General features: G+C 42.4%; 1 protein-coding gene across 6 annotated transcripts in view; it reads left to right on the plus strand.

The window, feature by feature from the left end:
* Window positions 1–15,000, plus strand: part of LOC147026115 (protein phosphatase 3 catalytic subunit alpha) — a 219,100-nt gene that overhangs the window by 185,349 nt on the left and 18,751 nt on the right. For 2 of the 6 annotated variants that reach the window (XM_085881161.1, XM_085881162.1), the window contains 4 exons: window positions 6,701–6,727; window positions 7,062–7,146; window positions 13,411–13,508; window positions 14,786–14,815. In XM_085881161.1, the coding sequence (XP_085737287.1) occupies window positions 6,701–6,727; window positions 7,062–7,146; window positions 13,411–13,508; window positions 14,786–14,815 (240 nt within the window). The remainder of the gene's footprint in view (window positions 1–6,700; window positions 6,728–7,061; window positions 7,147–13,410; window positions 13,509–14,785; window positions 14,816–15,000) is intronic. The other 4 variants (XM_085881163.1, XM_085881165.1, XM_085881164.1 and 1 more) reach the window with 3 other exon arrangements.

Raw genomic sequence — 15,000 nt, forward strand, 5'->3', positions numbered from 1 at the left:
ACGTTATGGGTAAGTTTTGATAACATTGAGAGCACGCTGAAAAACACTGCCATACGTCGTTGTACGTTGGCTTTAAACGTTGTACTTTTTGGTTGTCCTCAAATTTTTTCATGCTTGAAATTTCACGACGTATGCCGGCGTATGACTCACACGTTCCGCTACGCTGGCCACAAGTTGTATGTACGGTCTGCGATCGTTGACAGACGTCAACACATGCTACTTGTAAGTTAATCATAAGTTGAGACACGCCGAGGTAATGTTTAGCGTACCCGAAACTTATTTCTAACCTATGATTAACGTGTTGTTGGCACGTTACGCAATCGTTGCCACACATCGACAGACGTTACTTTTAAGTTACTCATAGGCTGAAAGACGTCGGTATAATGGATCGTCCTTGCGTCAGCGTCCACGGCCACGGCCAGGACACTTATTTGCAGCATTCTTCAAACTTTTCTTCGGCATGACGAGGATGTTCACACTTCGATGTCTAGCTTGGCTATGATTCCAATTGTCCATCGGCAGCGTCTATTTAAAATAGTCGAGTTTGAGCGTTTTAACACGTTCAGAAGAAACGCTTCAAATTTCCAAACCCCAGCGTCAAAAAACAAAGGCGAGTGACAGCAATTTAAATCGTTCATTGTAAACAATGAAAAAAGCTGAGTGGTACCGTTTAAAAGTCGTTGAGTGTAAAAAAAAAAATCGAATTGTTGAGTGCAAGCGTCTACTTTCAATAGTGGGGTTTGAGCGATTTAGCACGTTCAATAGATACGATTAAAATTTCCAAGCGCCAGCGTCAAAAAACAAAGGCGAGTGACAGCAATTTAAATCGTTCATTGTTAACAATGAAAATAGGTGAGTGGTACCGTTTAAAAGTCGTTGAGTGTAAAAAAATCCAATTGTTGAGCGCAAGCGTCTACTTTCAATAGTGGAGATGCAGCCATTTAAATCGTTGAGTTTATCATTTAAATTGTTAAATCGTTAAACGTAAGGACGATCCATCATAACCCACACCCTCCCCCTCACACTCACCTACTACTGCCAACATGAACAAACTACTACTAATACTGATACTGATACTGTTACTGCTGACATGGACATCGACTCAAAAAGGACTTGAAAACACTGTTGGGTTCCCCTTTTATGAGCAGCATTTTTATATACCAATTCCCAAAACCACTGGGAACACGTCTTTATATGGCAGTTGTAAGCTAGAAACACGTTAATTTATTTTTTTTTGTCGACCGGAAGACGTCATTGGAATACGTCTACATACGTCGATGTGTGTTGGGACTACGTAAAGAATTGGTTCAAAGCACGTCAAACATAAGTTAGAAATAAGTTTCGCGTAAAAAAGACATTACCGTGACGTGTTTCGACTTATGAGTAGCTTATAAGTAGCCTTTGTGGACGTGTGTAAGCGTCCACATATCGTGTGTAAAACTTATCCCCATCGCATGCGGAACGTGTGTCGTACGCCGAGTACGTCGTAAAATTTTGAACATGTTTAAAATTTCTTGACGTACTCTACTTACTACGACGTATGATAGCGTACTTTAGCGTTCTACTCACGTATACCAAACTTACTCATACCGTATTTGACGTGCCCCAACGTTTTAGACACATTTTTCTTAGGTTGGCATACGCTGCCAAGATCGCCAAGGTGTGACCGCGATGTTGACAGTTCCATTTCTACGGCAGTTATGATTCGAATCGTTGTGCGTCAGCCTTTTAATAGGCTACGTCACGACATCGTCGGCGATGCGTGCAACGCGCTATGCCTAAGTTCGACTATCGTTGGGCATCGGTTGTGTAGGCCGACAACAGGTTCAGCATTCGTTGGTATAAGTTATCCATAACACAACGAAACGTTCTGTGTCCGTTACCAATGCGTTATACATAAGACCAAGTCGCTATGAATACGTCCGAATCTTTAAAAAAAAACATCAAAAGTTCAATGTAAGCCAGCGTTTTAGATACATTTTAATACGTTGCCATCGCTGGCTAAAACGTCAAGGTGTGACCGGGCCTTAAGATCCCATTTTATATGATAAATACCTTAGGTTTTATGATGGGAAAAGAGAAGGTGAGATGGGTGAGCTTGTGTGTGCGCAGCCAACCGCCTCTGCGTGCATTTTTGCCATTATGTGTGAAAAAACAAGAGCGGCTTTTAGTTTGATTTTGTGTTCTATTTATGCTCTGTTCCAATTTACCCTTTTAAAACCTCTATCCATCTTGATTTTGCTTTCCCTTTTATCTGTTAGTTGCTATCATTGCTCATCAATTCAGGTTACATTCATAATTGGATGTTTGTGGAAGACCTAAAGTCATAGATGCACACAACAAAGAGCAAGCATCACAACTACTGAGGCATGCAAATGTTTGGACTCAAAAAACTGATTGTGCATGGTAAAAATGGAAATAGTTATGAAATAGGAATACAAATTCTTATGATGAAACATCATGTTGTTCGGAATGTCATATAAACAGTGAATATATTTTGTGAATATCACACAATGCAATAAAAAGCAAATTATTCAGTGTTATCTCGCAATAAAACACATCACAAAACACAAATCGCAAACGGATATGATGAAGTGTATAACACTATCAACAGATTTTATTGAACACCTTGCTTAAAATGCAGAACAGCACATTACTGGCTTTAGATGGAAGGGAATGCCAAAATACGAAACTAAGGATCAAAAATAAAAATGCAGGCGAATTAGAGTTGCGATTGTGGGAGAGAAACACTATTTCGAAGAAAGAGCATGCATTTTTTTTCAAATTGGTGGCTGTGAATACATTGAATATGAAATGAAAAAGGGACATTAAAACATTTCATAATGTACAGACATCTCTGCAACCAATCTGTGATGGGATGAATGATGAGTTTGTTCCACTTTCCACCAATATTATCCAGTGCTTTGAAAGTGACCATCTCGAAAGCTAATAGATGAGCAGCAGGAAGTCTAGTCTGAAGAGGAGCAGCTGATTATATTGAATTGCCAAATAAATGTCTTAAATACAATATTAATAAGCTGATGAAGCTTCAGGGAGGACTTCCCCCAACAAAAAAAATCCCATTGTGTTCCATGTGATGGGGATGGTTATGGGATATGTGTTGGTCCCCATGGGTCTGGAACTGTGAACCACAATAGCAACAAGTTCCTTGACTTGGCAGGAAGTCATGGACTTAGGGTGGCTGCTTCATGGTTTTAAGCACCTTCGGGCTCATCGCTGGACTAGGTATTCCAACGCTGGTGGTGTGGCAAAGGAGATTTACCATGTGCTCGTTGATGGTCGCTGGAGGATGATCCAGAACAACAGGGTTTTCCGGAGTGCTCAGTTCCTCAATACCGACCACAGGCTTGTTGTCGCAACTCTGAAGTTGCAGCTTATATCCAGGAGAATGGTATAATCCCAACCGAGGCTGGATGTTGGCAAGCTTAAGGATGAGAGGGTTGATGAGGAGTTTGCAAACAAGCTGAGTGGGGATTTGGGGGGTCTGGGTGCTTTGGAGAATCCTGAAGAGTTGTGGAGTGCCTTGAAGAGCACCATCCTTGATGTTGCTGGAGGATGTCTTGGAACTCACCAAAGAGCGAAGAAGAATTTTGGATCACAAGGGACACTGGTACCCTTGACCAGAGTTGCAGGGCCAGGCTGAATGGCAGAGCTGAGCTGTTCAGGGAGTTGAAGCGTAAAAGTGTATGAGCGCTGAGGGTGGACAAGGAGGCCTTTGTGCGAGGAATCTGTGAGAGCATCACCTGTGGTCAAGAGATTATTGTCCTGCTTACAGGGGACTTTGCGAATTGCGTTCCTCCAAACCTATCCCTCAGTGTACTGCAGTTAGAGCGGATGGTGGTGGGCTCTTGAATGGATTCCAAAGTGAAGGCCCGCTGGTTCGGTTATTTTGAGCGGCTTTACGAGGTTAATCCACCAGCTGTTGAGTTGGATGTCAGGGGTGTTACTATCCCTATTGCTGACCCTCCAATCAACTGTGGTCCAACTTCGTTTGTGGAAACACAGGCTGCGGTGAACCGGTTGAAATGGGGTAAAGCTCCCAGGATCTGTGGCATCCGTGCTGAACTTCTCAAGGCTGGTGGAAATGCTGCACTCGTGTCGTTGCATGCAGTTTTGTGCTCTGCCTGGAACACAGGCATCATCCCAACTGACTGGAAGAGGGACCTTGGTGTCCCTCTCTGGAAAGGGAAGGGAAATTGGGCATGCCAATTGGGATGGGAAATTCCCTCTCCTTGGGCACGCCAAGACTGCAACAACTACCGAGGGGGTGACGCTGCTCTCATTGCTGGGCAAGGTCTTTGCTCAGATAATTCTTGATAGGGTTCGCCATCATCTGCTTGAGCACCAGCTCGCAGAGCAGTCAGGTTTTACACCAAAGAGGTCAATGATTGACCGTGTCCTTGCTCTTCGGGTCCTCACTGAATGCAGACGAGAGTTTCGGCAGGGGCTCCTTGCAGCCTGCTTGGTCTTCGTGTGGTGCCACCAAAACTGATCAATCTGATGTCTGAACTCTACTCTGGTACTGAGAGTGCTGTGAAGTGTGGTGGTACCATCTCCAACTTATTTCCAGTTGATATTGGAGTTTGTCAGTGATGTGTACTGGCCCCCACATTTTTCAGCACTTGTATGGACTGGATTCTGGAGAGGATGTCCGAGAGATCAAGCTGCGATGCATCGTTTGGGAATGTCAAGATCTCTGACCTTGATTTCGCAGATTATGCAGTCATCTTTGTGGAGACTGTATATCCTTTTGGGTCCCTCGAGGTGCTGAATGAGGAGTCGGAGCCACTGGGATTACAGGTTTTCTGGGTCACAACGAAGATCAGGCTTTCAATGACATCTTGGATGCTGCTGTCCTGTCTGTGCCTGTTTTTGGTGAGGATATTGAGGTCACAGAGAGATTCACTTACTTTGGCAGTGATATTCATGTCACTGCTGGCTTTGAGCCAGAGGTCAGTCGATGTCTGGGTCGGGCATGGTGAGTTATGGATTCACTGGATCATGAGGTGTCGCACTGTCGGTGGTACCTGTGCAGGAGGACACATGTCCGAGTCTTCAGGTCCTTGGTGCTTCCATTCTTGCTCTGCGGATGTGAGACTTGGACTCTGACCAGGGATCTGAGATGGAGACATCATTCCTTTGGTACCAGTTCTTTTCGGAGAATCCTTGGCTGTCGCTGGTCGGACTTTGTGTCCAACGAGTGGTTGCTGAGACTCAAATGACATTTGTTACCTGCATTGTCTGTGAGCATCAGCTGTGGCTGTATGGACATGTGGCTCATTTTTCTGATGCTGATTCAGCTCACCAGATTCTCTGAGCGAGGAGCCTCATTAGTGGAGGAGGCTAGTTGGACGACCACGTGCCTCGTGGTTACACCAGGTTGATCAACATATCTGGGAGACGGCCAGACGGAGGCCCCTGGAGTCCCGGCGGAAAGTGGACGCAGTGTCGCACTATTCTGGTGCATGCTCCTTCCCTGATAGGCCGGATCTACATCCGGACATTCACCAAAATCGAATTGGCTTGTTATTCTCACCTACCTAACTCACCCACCAAGCTTCGTCTGAATCTGTCCATAACTTTTTGAGATATCCTCCTCACAGACAGACAGACAGACAGACAGACAGACAGCCAAACAGACAAGCGTGAAAGCATAACCTCCATCCACCTTCGGTGGCGGAGATAATCAATTGTAATCTCACTTTTGTAAAGTTTGGTATGAGAACACTTCAGTCTCGAACCCAATTTAACATGGCTTCTGACCACTTTGTTGATCCCATATTCTCATGATCCTATTCAGTGAATCTTATTATTTGTTGGAAACGTTTGCCATTACTTGTGCAGAACGAGGCACACCTTGTATAACTTTGCCAGACTGTTGTTGTTTTCTCTGAATTTTCAATAAACATGTCAATAATAAATCTGCAGGCGCAAGAACGACTTTTAATATACAATTGTTTCCCCTCCCACCCCCCAAATAGCTTTTCATTGTGAAAAAAATAATGTTCCATTTTTGAAGCTTCAAATGACCATACCCTTGATGTTTTGGCATAATGTAATTTTAAATTTAGTTCAGAGGTTGCCCAGCAGAGTTCCCATCTGAACCCCTGGGTCATGATATTGGAAACCCAGGTTCAAATCCCATACACAATGTGTCCATTGTTTATGGAACGTCCTTTGTCATTGAAGGAAACATTAATTGATGTCTAATGTTTTTGTTCTATGTGTGGTCTGTGTCCAAGCCTATGTGAGCCTTCGATCAATGCAAAATTATAAAGAGGCCATGACTTATGTCCTTGAAAACTGCAGAGCTTTGTGTTTTGAATTCCACAATTGTCTTCCATACCCAGCTTGCAAAAACAAAACAAAAAACCCATAGCATTCTCTTGTCTTTGTGCTTGGCTCTGTTTTCAGATTATTTTGGAAAATGACGTTCTCTTACTTCCTATTTTGAAAGATTCCGGTTACGTGGTTACATGATGTAGTTTATGGTGGCCCTAAATAAAATAAAATAAAATAAATTCAGGTTGTGATGCAACATCTTCATTTTGTCTATTACCCTGTTGATTAATTTTCAATATGATACAAGTTGGAAGCAATTGCATAAAATATGTTCAAATTATTTGATTTATTATCCTTGGAAATATTTTACTGGAGTGACATACACTGCATTACGCAGAACCCTTGCCATGGGTAGTTGCTGAAAGTAAGTCTACCATTTTATTTTCATTTTTAGTTATGTGGCTTTACTTTTCTGTTGGCTTTTCTGATATTTATTATTAAATGACTGCTGCGCTGGTTTAACACAATCAGCATGCATTATGACTTGAAAGATATCTATTCCGTGTGTGTATATTAACATCGTACCACTAACAACGACAAACTCCTTTTTCACCCAGCCATGTCCCTTACCCCCCCCCCCCTTACTTTTGATGTGCCTCAAGTCATTTTTAATGCAATCACCATTCCGCTTATCTTTCTTCGATTCCAGTGAAATTTCCTCATGTATGATTTCTGCCCCCTCTTGTCCCTTCGAACAGGCCCGACAACTGCTGCTCGAAAGGAAGTCATTCGGAACAAAATAAGAGCCATTGGGAAAATGGCTAAGATGTTTTCTGTTCTCAGGTAGGAAACACTGAGCAGTGCATTCTTGGTTGAGGACAGCATATATCTTGGCAACACATCAGTTAAAAGCATCTTCATGCCACTTCCAGATGTGCCTGTGTTAGTTAGCCATGTTATTGTTATTTTTGTTGTTGGTGACGATCATATAGGTAAACCTCTGTTATTCGTAATTCTGGTTGGTGTGTTCAATGTATCCCTCTGAGAATGTGCCTTGTGAGGCTGGAATTCCAGGAGAGGGGCCTGTATAAGGTGTTGTCTCACATTTCATGTAAAAGTCCACAGATTTCTCTGATTGCTTGGTAATAGCCTTGGCCTGCATGTGATACATGGAGAAGCTTTCTGAGACATTTTTACAAGGCCAATTTTTTGTTTTGACTAATGATATGAATATCACATGCCAGCCATGCTTAACGGTATTTGTAATATTCACTTAACGGTAAACCACAGTTTGAAAACATGTCTTTTATTGCACTTTAAAAAAATTCTCAAAACGATGTTAACCATGACTAAAGTATATACTTTTTAAAAATAATAAAATCTCACCTCATGAGTAAGTGAGGTGATGGCATATAAAAAGTCAACATCATCGAGAGGATGGTGGGAGCATTGGCAGACAAAAATAACATCAGGAAAATGAATAAAGATGGTAAACTGTTCGTAAGTGCAGTGTTTTTGGTGAGAGTTAGTGCGGCAAGAAAATACATATTGAAAAAACAAACAAACAAAAAAAACAGTGAACTGCCAAGTTTTTTTGAAGGTCTCGATAAGACGGAAGAGTAGGCCTGCATTAAGTCAAGAAGGTGTTTCCCCAAGTAGGAGAGAAGAAGAAAGGAGTGGAGGTGAGCAGTCTGCCTGGATTTTGGTGTTGACAATGACCGGTTTGCTGTAAGAACGCATGCAACCTGGAGGGACTGGGGAGAGAGGGAGGGATGAAGGGATGAAAGATCAGAGAGAGCAAGACATCAGGAGAGGTGGTAAAATGACGTAAATTAAATGTGAGTTCCTTTAAAAGGAACTTCAACACATAAAGCGGCCATTAGGCCCATCACACGTGTTTAATTATTGCCAACCTATGGTTGTTTGTCTGTGCTCCATCCTTTTTAAATGCTGAGCATCAAGCAAGGAAGCTGTTAAAGTATTTTTTTAAATTTTTTGAAGTGTTAAATTTTTATTAAATTAAATTAAAAAGTGTTAAATTTTTTGAAGTTTTGGTATGACTCGAACCACCGACCTCCCAGACTCACAGTGGACGCTCCAACCATAACGCCACAAAGTCTGTTAAAGTACACCAATTTTATGCCACCAACCTCGCTGTGATAAGAGAACAACAGGCCCTGTGCATCTGTTTCTCTGTGGAACATGTCTATGATGTTGATAGCTTTCAATACCTTGACATCCAGGAGAAACAGGTGTGAAGCTGTGCAACTAGTACAGGGGGGGGGAAGCAAAACTCCATGGAGATATGGACATTGGCCTCGTTTGTAGGCCATGAGAACTTTAGATTTTCTCAGGAAGAACTTAGCATGCTGGGGGATACCAAGCATGGCTTTTATAGGCCAGCGTTGATATACAGTCTGCCCAGGGGAAGGTGTAGTTGATGTTGTGGGACTAACATTCTTCCAGTGGTTGATCACAGAAGTATGTTGGTCATTTATCCAGCTGATCCTTTGGGATATCTCGATCAACATTGTGTTTTAAAGTGTTCTCTGTTTTACATCTCCATCCTTAAGTTAAATACAGTTCTTTTATTCTTGCATACTTGTTTAAGTTATTCTTTCATACCTTCCAGTTTCATCTCAGAGTTTGTTTTTTTTTTGTTACCTCTGCCACTGAAGGTGAAGGAGGTTATGTCTTCACCCCTCTGTGTTTGTTTGTTTGTCTGTCTGTGTGCAAGATATCTCAAAAAGTTGTGGACGGATCCGGGTGAAATTTGGTGGGCTGGTTGGTATGTGACAAGGACGAACTGATTCAATTTTGGTGAAGATCCGGATCCGGATCCGACCGAGAATTTTTAAGTGATTCTTCACCATTGAGAGATAGGGCCAAAAGTTTTATTTTCATATATATATATATATATATATATATATATATATATATATATATATATATATATATATATATATATATATATATATATATATATATATATATATATATATATATATATATATATATATGGTCCGTAAAGCCTGGTGTTGGCGCAGTGGTTAGGGCAGCGGCTTGGGATCCAAAAGGTCCTGAGTTCAAGCCCCGTTGGGCCACTGAATTAATACACCAGGGGGTTGACTCAGCCTGTCATCCTTCCGAGGTCGGCGAAGTGAGTACCAGTGTACTGGGCCGGTGTATACCCCGGTTAAAATAGGTGTACCATATCCCTGTGTCTTTTGACGTGACCAGGGTTGCGTCAGGAAGGGCATCCGGCGTAAAACATGTGCCAAATCACTATGCGGATCATACTCATGATCCGCTGTGGCGACCCTTAACGGGAGCAGCCGAAAGAAGAAGATATATGAGGTCCGTCGAAAAAGTGACTGGACTGACTTCACAGAAGTTTTATTCCAAAAAATATATTGAAATCACAGCTTGTCCCCTTAAAAAATAGTTTCCCTCCAGTCTCACACACTTGTCCATCCTCTTATTCCATGCTTCGGTGCACCCCCAAAAGGCTTCTTCTGGAATCCTCCGGAGCTCCGTCATCACGGCCCTTTTGATGGCCTCCACATCAGGAACTCGGGTCCCCTTGATCATCCCTTTGAGCTTGGGGAATAGGAAAAAAAATCACAAGGGGCCAAGTCTGGCGAATACAGGGGTTGCTCCAGAGTTGGCACGTTCCTCTCCACCAGAAACTGTCGGATGCTCAGGGCACTGTGAGCAGAGGCGTTGTCATGGTGGAGCACCCAGGCGTTGTTCTCCCACAGATCCCTCCTCTTGTCCTGGACTGATCTCATGAGGTGCCGGAGGATCTGCTTGTACATGTATTGATTCACTGTTTGACCCTGTGGTAGAAACTCGAAGTGGACGATGCCCTTGATGTCAAAAAACGTGATGAGCATCACCTTGACTTTTGACTTCGACATCCTTGCTTTCTTTGGTCTTGGTGATGCCGGACTTTTCCACTGATGACTCTGCCGTTTGGTCTCGGGATCGTATTCGAATATCCATGATTCATCGCCAGTAATGACTCTCCTGAGCAGGTCTGGATCGTCCTTGAGGCGCTCGAAAATGTGTTGACAGACGGTGACTCTTTGCTGTTTCTGGTCCTCGGACAACAGCTTGGGGGGGCCATCATTGCGCACACCTTGCGCATTTCAAGATTTTCAGTGATGATGCTCCAGACAGTGTCCTTGTTGATGGAAAGTTCCTCATTAATCATCCGCACCGTGAGTCGACGATCTGCATGCACCATCTGCTTCACATGCTCGATGTTGTCCGCCATTCTGCTCGTTGAAGGCCTTCCAGACCGTGGATAGTCTTCAACCTCCTCCCGTCCCTCTTTGAACCTCTTGTGCCATTCAAATGCATGTGCACGTGACATCGTTTCTTCCCCGTAGACTTGCTGCAGCATTGCGAAGGATTCGGAAGGTGTTTTGCCAAGCTTGGCAAGAAACTGCAGATTGGCTCTCTGCTCACATCTCAGAGCACAACGACTCAGACTAGACAACGTGTAAAGCACCACCTGTAAAAAAAATCACACAATGAGCGCAGTCAACCATCACCAATCATATATATTGCTGGAATGTTGCAAAAGACTGTGACGCAACCCGTTCATTCAAGTTTTGTAAGTGGAGCACACAGCAGGCTCAGTCGTATACATATATAATCGTTACTTTTTGGACGAAACGTTACTTTTTTGACGAAATGTTACTTTTTAGATGGACCTCGTATATATATCACGATATCTCAGAAAGTTGTAGACGGATTCGGACGAAACTTGGTGGACACGTTGGGTGTGTGACGAGGAAGAGTTGATTCCATTTTGGTGAACATCTGAATCCGTTACGGATCTGAGAATTGTTTAATTTTTATTTTTTATAGTTTAATTTTTAATTGATTCATCACCATTGAGAGATAGTGCCAGAAACGATATATAGCATGATATTTCAAAAATGTATTGGGCCCGATATGTTCTTGTGGATCAGGCATTACGTTGCGGAGGTATGTACTCTACCGATTGCCCTGTAGTTTTTAAATGTGGTGGTCGTCATTGTATTATTTGTATTTACAGAATGTTTCACTGCTGTTCAATTGTTTGCCTTGAAATGTTTTAAGTTGAACAAATTCCTCATACAGGTCGTGGACAAAAAATGGAAACATCTGGGTAAATGAGGCATACCAAGTATATTGAAAGCAACGGCTTCCACACAGGTTTGACCCATGTGTTCATTCAGCAAATAACATCCCGGCAGGCTTAGGGTCATGTATAAAAATGTTGTACAGGCCTGGTTGCCTATAATTATGGCTAGCATGGCTGCAAAAGGAGACATCAGTGATTTTGAAAAAGGCGTGATTGGTGGGGCTTCTTTGGCATGAGCTTCAGTGACAAAGACTGCTCAACTTGCTGATGTTTCACGAGCAACAGTTTCGAAGGTAATGTTGGCATGGAACTCCGAAGGAAAGACATCATCAGCAAAGGGCAACAGTGGGTGGAAGTGCATACTCCAGGATTGTGATATCCGTGCATTAATTTGAAGTGCAAGACAAAGCAGACGAGCAACTGCAGATCAATTGAGTGTAAATTTCAGCCTGGGACGCGAGCAGCTGGTTTCATCAAAATGGTCCGCCAAGAACTCCACAGAGCGGGATACTATCATCGGGTTGCAGTTCACATACTGCTCATCACACTTGGCAATGCACGTTTGTGAGTCTAGTGGTGCAAAGAAGCACAGGCAATGAATTACCGAGCAGTGGAGAATTGCGATTATGGTCAGATGAATCATCCTTCACCATGTTCTCAACAAATGGACGAATGCACATGTGGCGCCCAACCTAAAGAGCTCTTTAATCCTCAGTGCTTGGTTCTAACAGTGAAGGGTTTTGTAATGTTGTGGGGAACATTTTCCTGGCATGGTTTTGGTGCAGTCATTCCCTTAGAAGGCAATGTCAATGCCTATCACTTCATAATGGTACTGAGTGATCATCTTGACTCCATGTTGCAGCATTTCTTTCCGGCTAGGAAGGGTATCTTCTGGGATGGCAATGCCCCCATCCACAGAGCACGTGTGGTCACCCAATTGTTCGATGAGCATGACACTGATGTTATCCATATGTCGTGGCCTTCTCAATCACCATATCTGAACCAAATCGAGCATTTTTGGGATATTCTGGAATGATGCCTGTAACAGCATTTTCCACCTCCATCAAACAGGTGTGAGTTGATTGACTTTCTCATGGAAGAATGGTGCTGCATCCCTCCTGCAGAATTCCAGACGCTGGTGGACTCTATACCATGGCACATACAAGCCGTACTGGCCGCACGTGGTGGCCCAATGCCTTATTAAGTGACTTTACGTTTGTGTTTACTTATTTCTTTTTTTGTCCACCACCTGTATGTTTATTCATCAATCATAGATCTTGACTCACCTTTAAAGTATAAACTCTTGTCTGCGTATATAAATCGGATCCACACCTGGTAAAAGATATCTGATCGTCATCGAGGTAGAAAATACCATGATGTGCTTTAACTTTTTAGCAAGAAAATCACTTTACAGCAACTATAACGTATGCAAGTATTTTTGCCTTTTGTGGGTTGATGCTGAATGCTGATATAAAACACAACTTAAAGCAGCACAAAACGGAAATGGATTGCAATGACCTCAGCGATGGTGGGTGAACTGGTAAAGGTCATCGTCCGGCCATCTACAATGCAAGTTGGCCAGGACGAGCTGTGGCTATGCAGACATGTCGAAAGAGGGTTTGCTACAAAAGTTTTTGTCCTTTTTGGGGGGGGGAATGGGGGGGGTTGCTTGCTTGTTTCCAAAGCCGATAGTGGATGCAATTCCCATGTGAATATCACGTTCTCATTTAAGTGATGATGTTTCTTAATGAAATACCTTTGGTTTGAATGTGTGGCATTGGGGTTGAAATCCTCGACAACAAGGTGTTCCGAGCGCAGCGTGACTCATTTCATGAACTGCATGAACTTGCAAGCATGTACAGTATTTCCTTTAAGCTTGATGGGTAAATGCATCACTCATTTCGATGACTTTTGGAGCACATTGAGAATTGCTTCTGATTAATTGTTGTCATATGCCTGTGTGCTTTCAGAGAGGAGAGTGAGAGTGTGCTGACCCTAAAAGGTCTTACTCCAACTGGCATGTTGCCTTCTGGGGTGCTATCAGGAGGACGTCAGACCCTACAAAGCGGTACGGCTGCTCCTTTACATAATCTTGCTCCCTGTAAAGTATTTCCTTTCCTCTTGCATACTTTCCATTGATTGCCAGCATTCCAAACAATTTGCACACCCCCTGCTACTTAAATGAATAAATTAAGCATCAGAGAGATCAAGAACTTTGCATTGGTTGAATTAGTTTTTTTCATGGAATATATTAGTTTTCAATTAAATGAGGATCAGCAGCATGGTTTTTAACAGTAATCATTTTGATACTACAAACATCTATACAGCATATTAAACAGTTTTAGCAAGTTTGTTTTTCACATAAAATACTCTCTTCAATCGAGCAAAAATGTTTTAATGCGCCCTTGTGTTAATATTCATTGAGCCTTTCTCAGAATTTGTATAATTGAGAAAGGCTGTAAACCTGAAAAGTTCACGACAAGGCAACTGTTTGGGGAGCTGGCAATTAAGCCTTGCACTGCATGGGATGCAATGCACTTTTAAAGGTAGCATGCTGTGGTAGCAGGTATGTTTCCTGGACAAGCTGTGATGATTGTGGGATTATCTTCCAGCTGAATTTTCCAACTGTTTGCCATGATTTTGAGTCATTTATTTTATGATTAAACTTGGTTGCATTTGTTATTGTTACATTACATTTTGCTGTTATATACTGGGGAATGAGGGTGGGATTGGGGGGCTTGATGAGGATTGTTTTGTAAAAAAAAACAAAAAAAAACATGCATCACAGACATTGTGGGAAAAATGACACACACACACACACACACACACACACACACACACACACACACACACACACACACACACACACACACACACACATACACACATACACACACACACACACACACACACACACACACACACACACACACACACACACACACTTAATATCCCAATCAATTTTTTCCCCTCCAATCTTTAGAAATATCATAAATTATTTTGATTAATGTCATTATTTGTTTTTTTTCACCACTGGTTCGTTAGTCAAATTACTAGTGTAGCGGGATTTCTATTTGATCTGTGCACAGTGGGATATCAAATTTTCACAATTTTCATTCTTGTTGCACTCTGGGTCATTAATAAATGTGTGCTGTTTGTGTAACTGAAGGAAAAAGTAGTGTTAAATTTTCAGTTGGATTTGTTTGAAGGCTAGGATGAAATGCAGATTATTTCATATGGTTTTACCTTCCAGTGCACACCCGTGTGATTTGTGCTATTGACTGATTGTAGAGTAACACCGTGTTCCCCATTCATGTTGCATGTTGACTGCTTGCTTCTTTCCAGCGGCTTTTGAGGCAGTTGAGGCAAACAAAGGTATGGGTTGATTCGATCTTCTTGGGGGTTGGTTTGTTTGTGTAGTAGTTGGATTATATTATATGATTGATGCGCTCCGTCTTGCCGGTACAAACCAATGTTTGAATTTTATATGCAGGTGAGGTTGATCTTATATTCAGCTGTTGTCTAGTTAGTTTTCCTAACATAAACAAACATAATTGAGT

The sequence above is a fragment of the Eptatretus burgeri genome, chromosome 5 (assembly GCF_056783735.1).
Source record: "Eptatretus burgeri isolate ZD-2024b chromosome 5, Ebu_testis_v1, whole genome shotgun sequence".
NCBI lineage: Eukaryota > Metazoa > Chordata > Myxini > Myxiniformes > Myxinidae > Eptatretus > Eptatretus burgeri.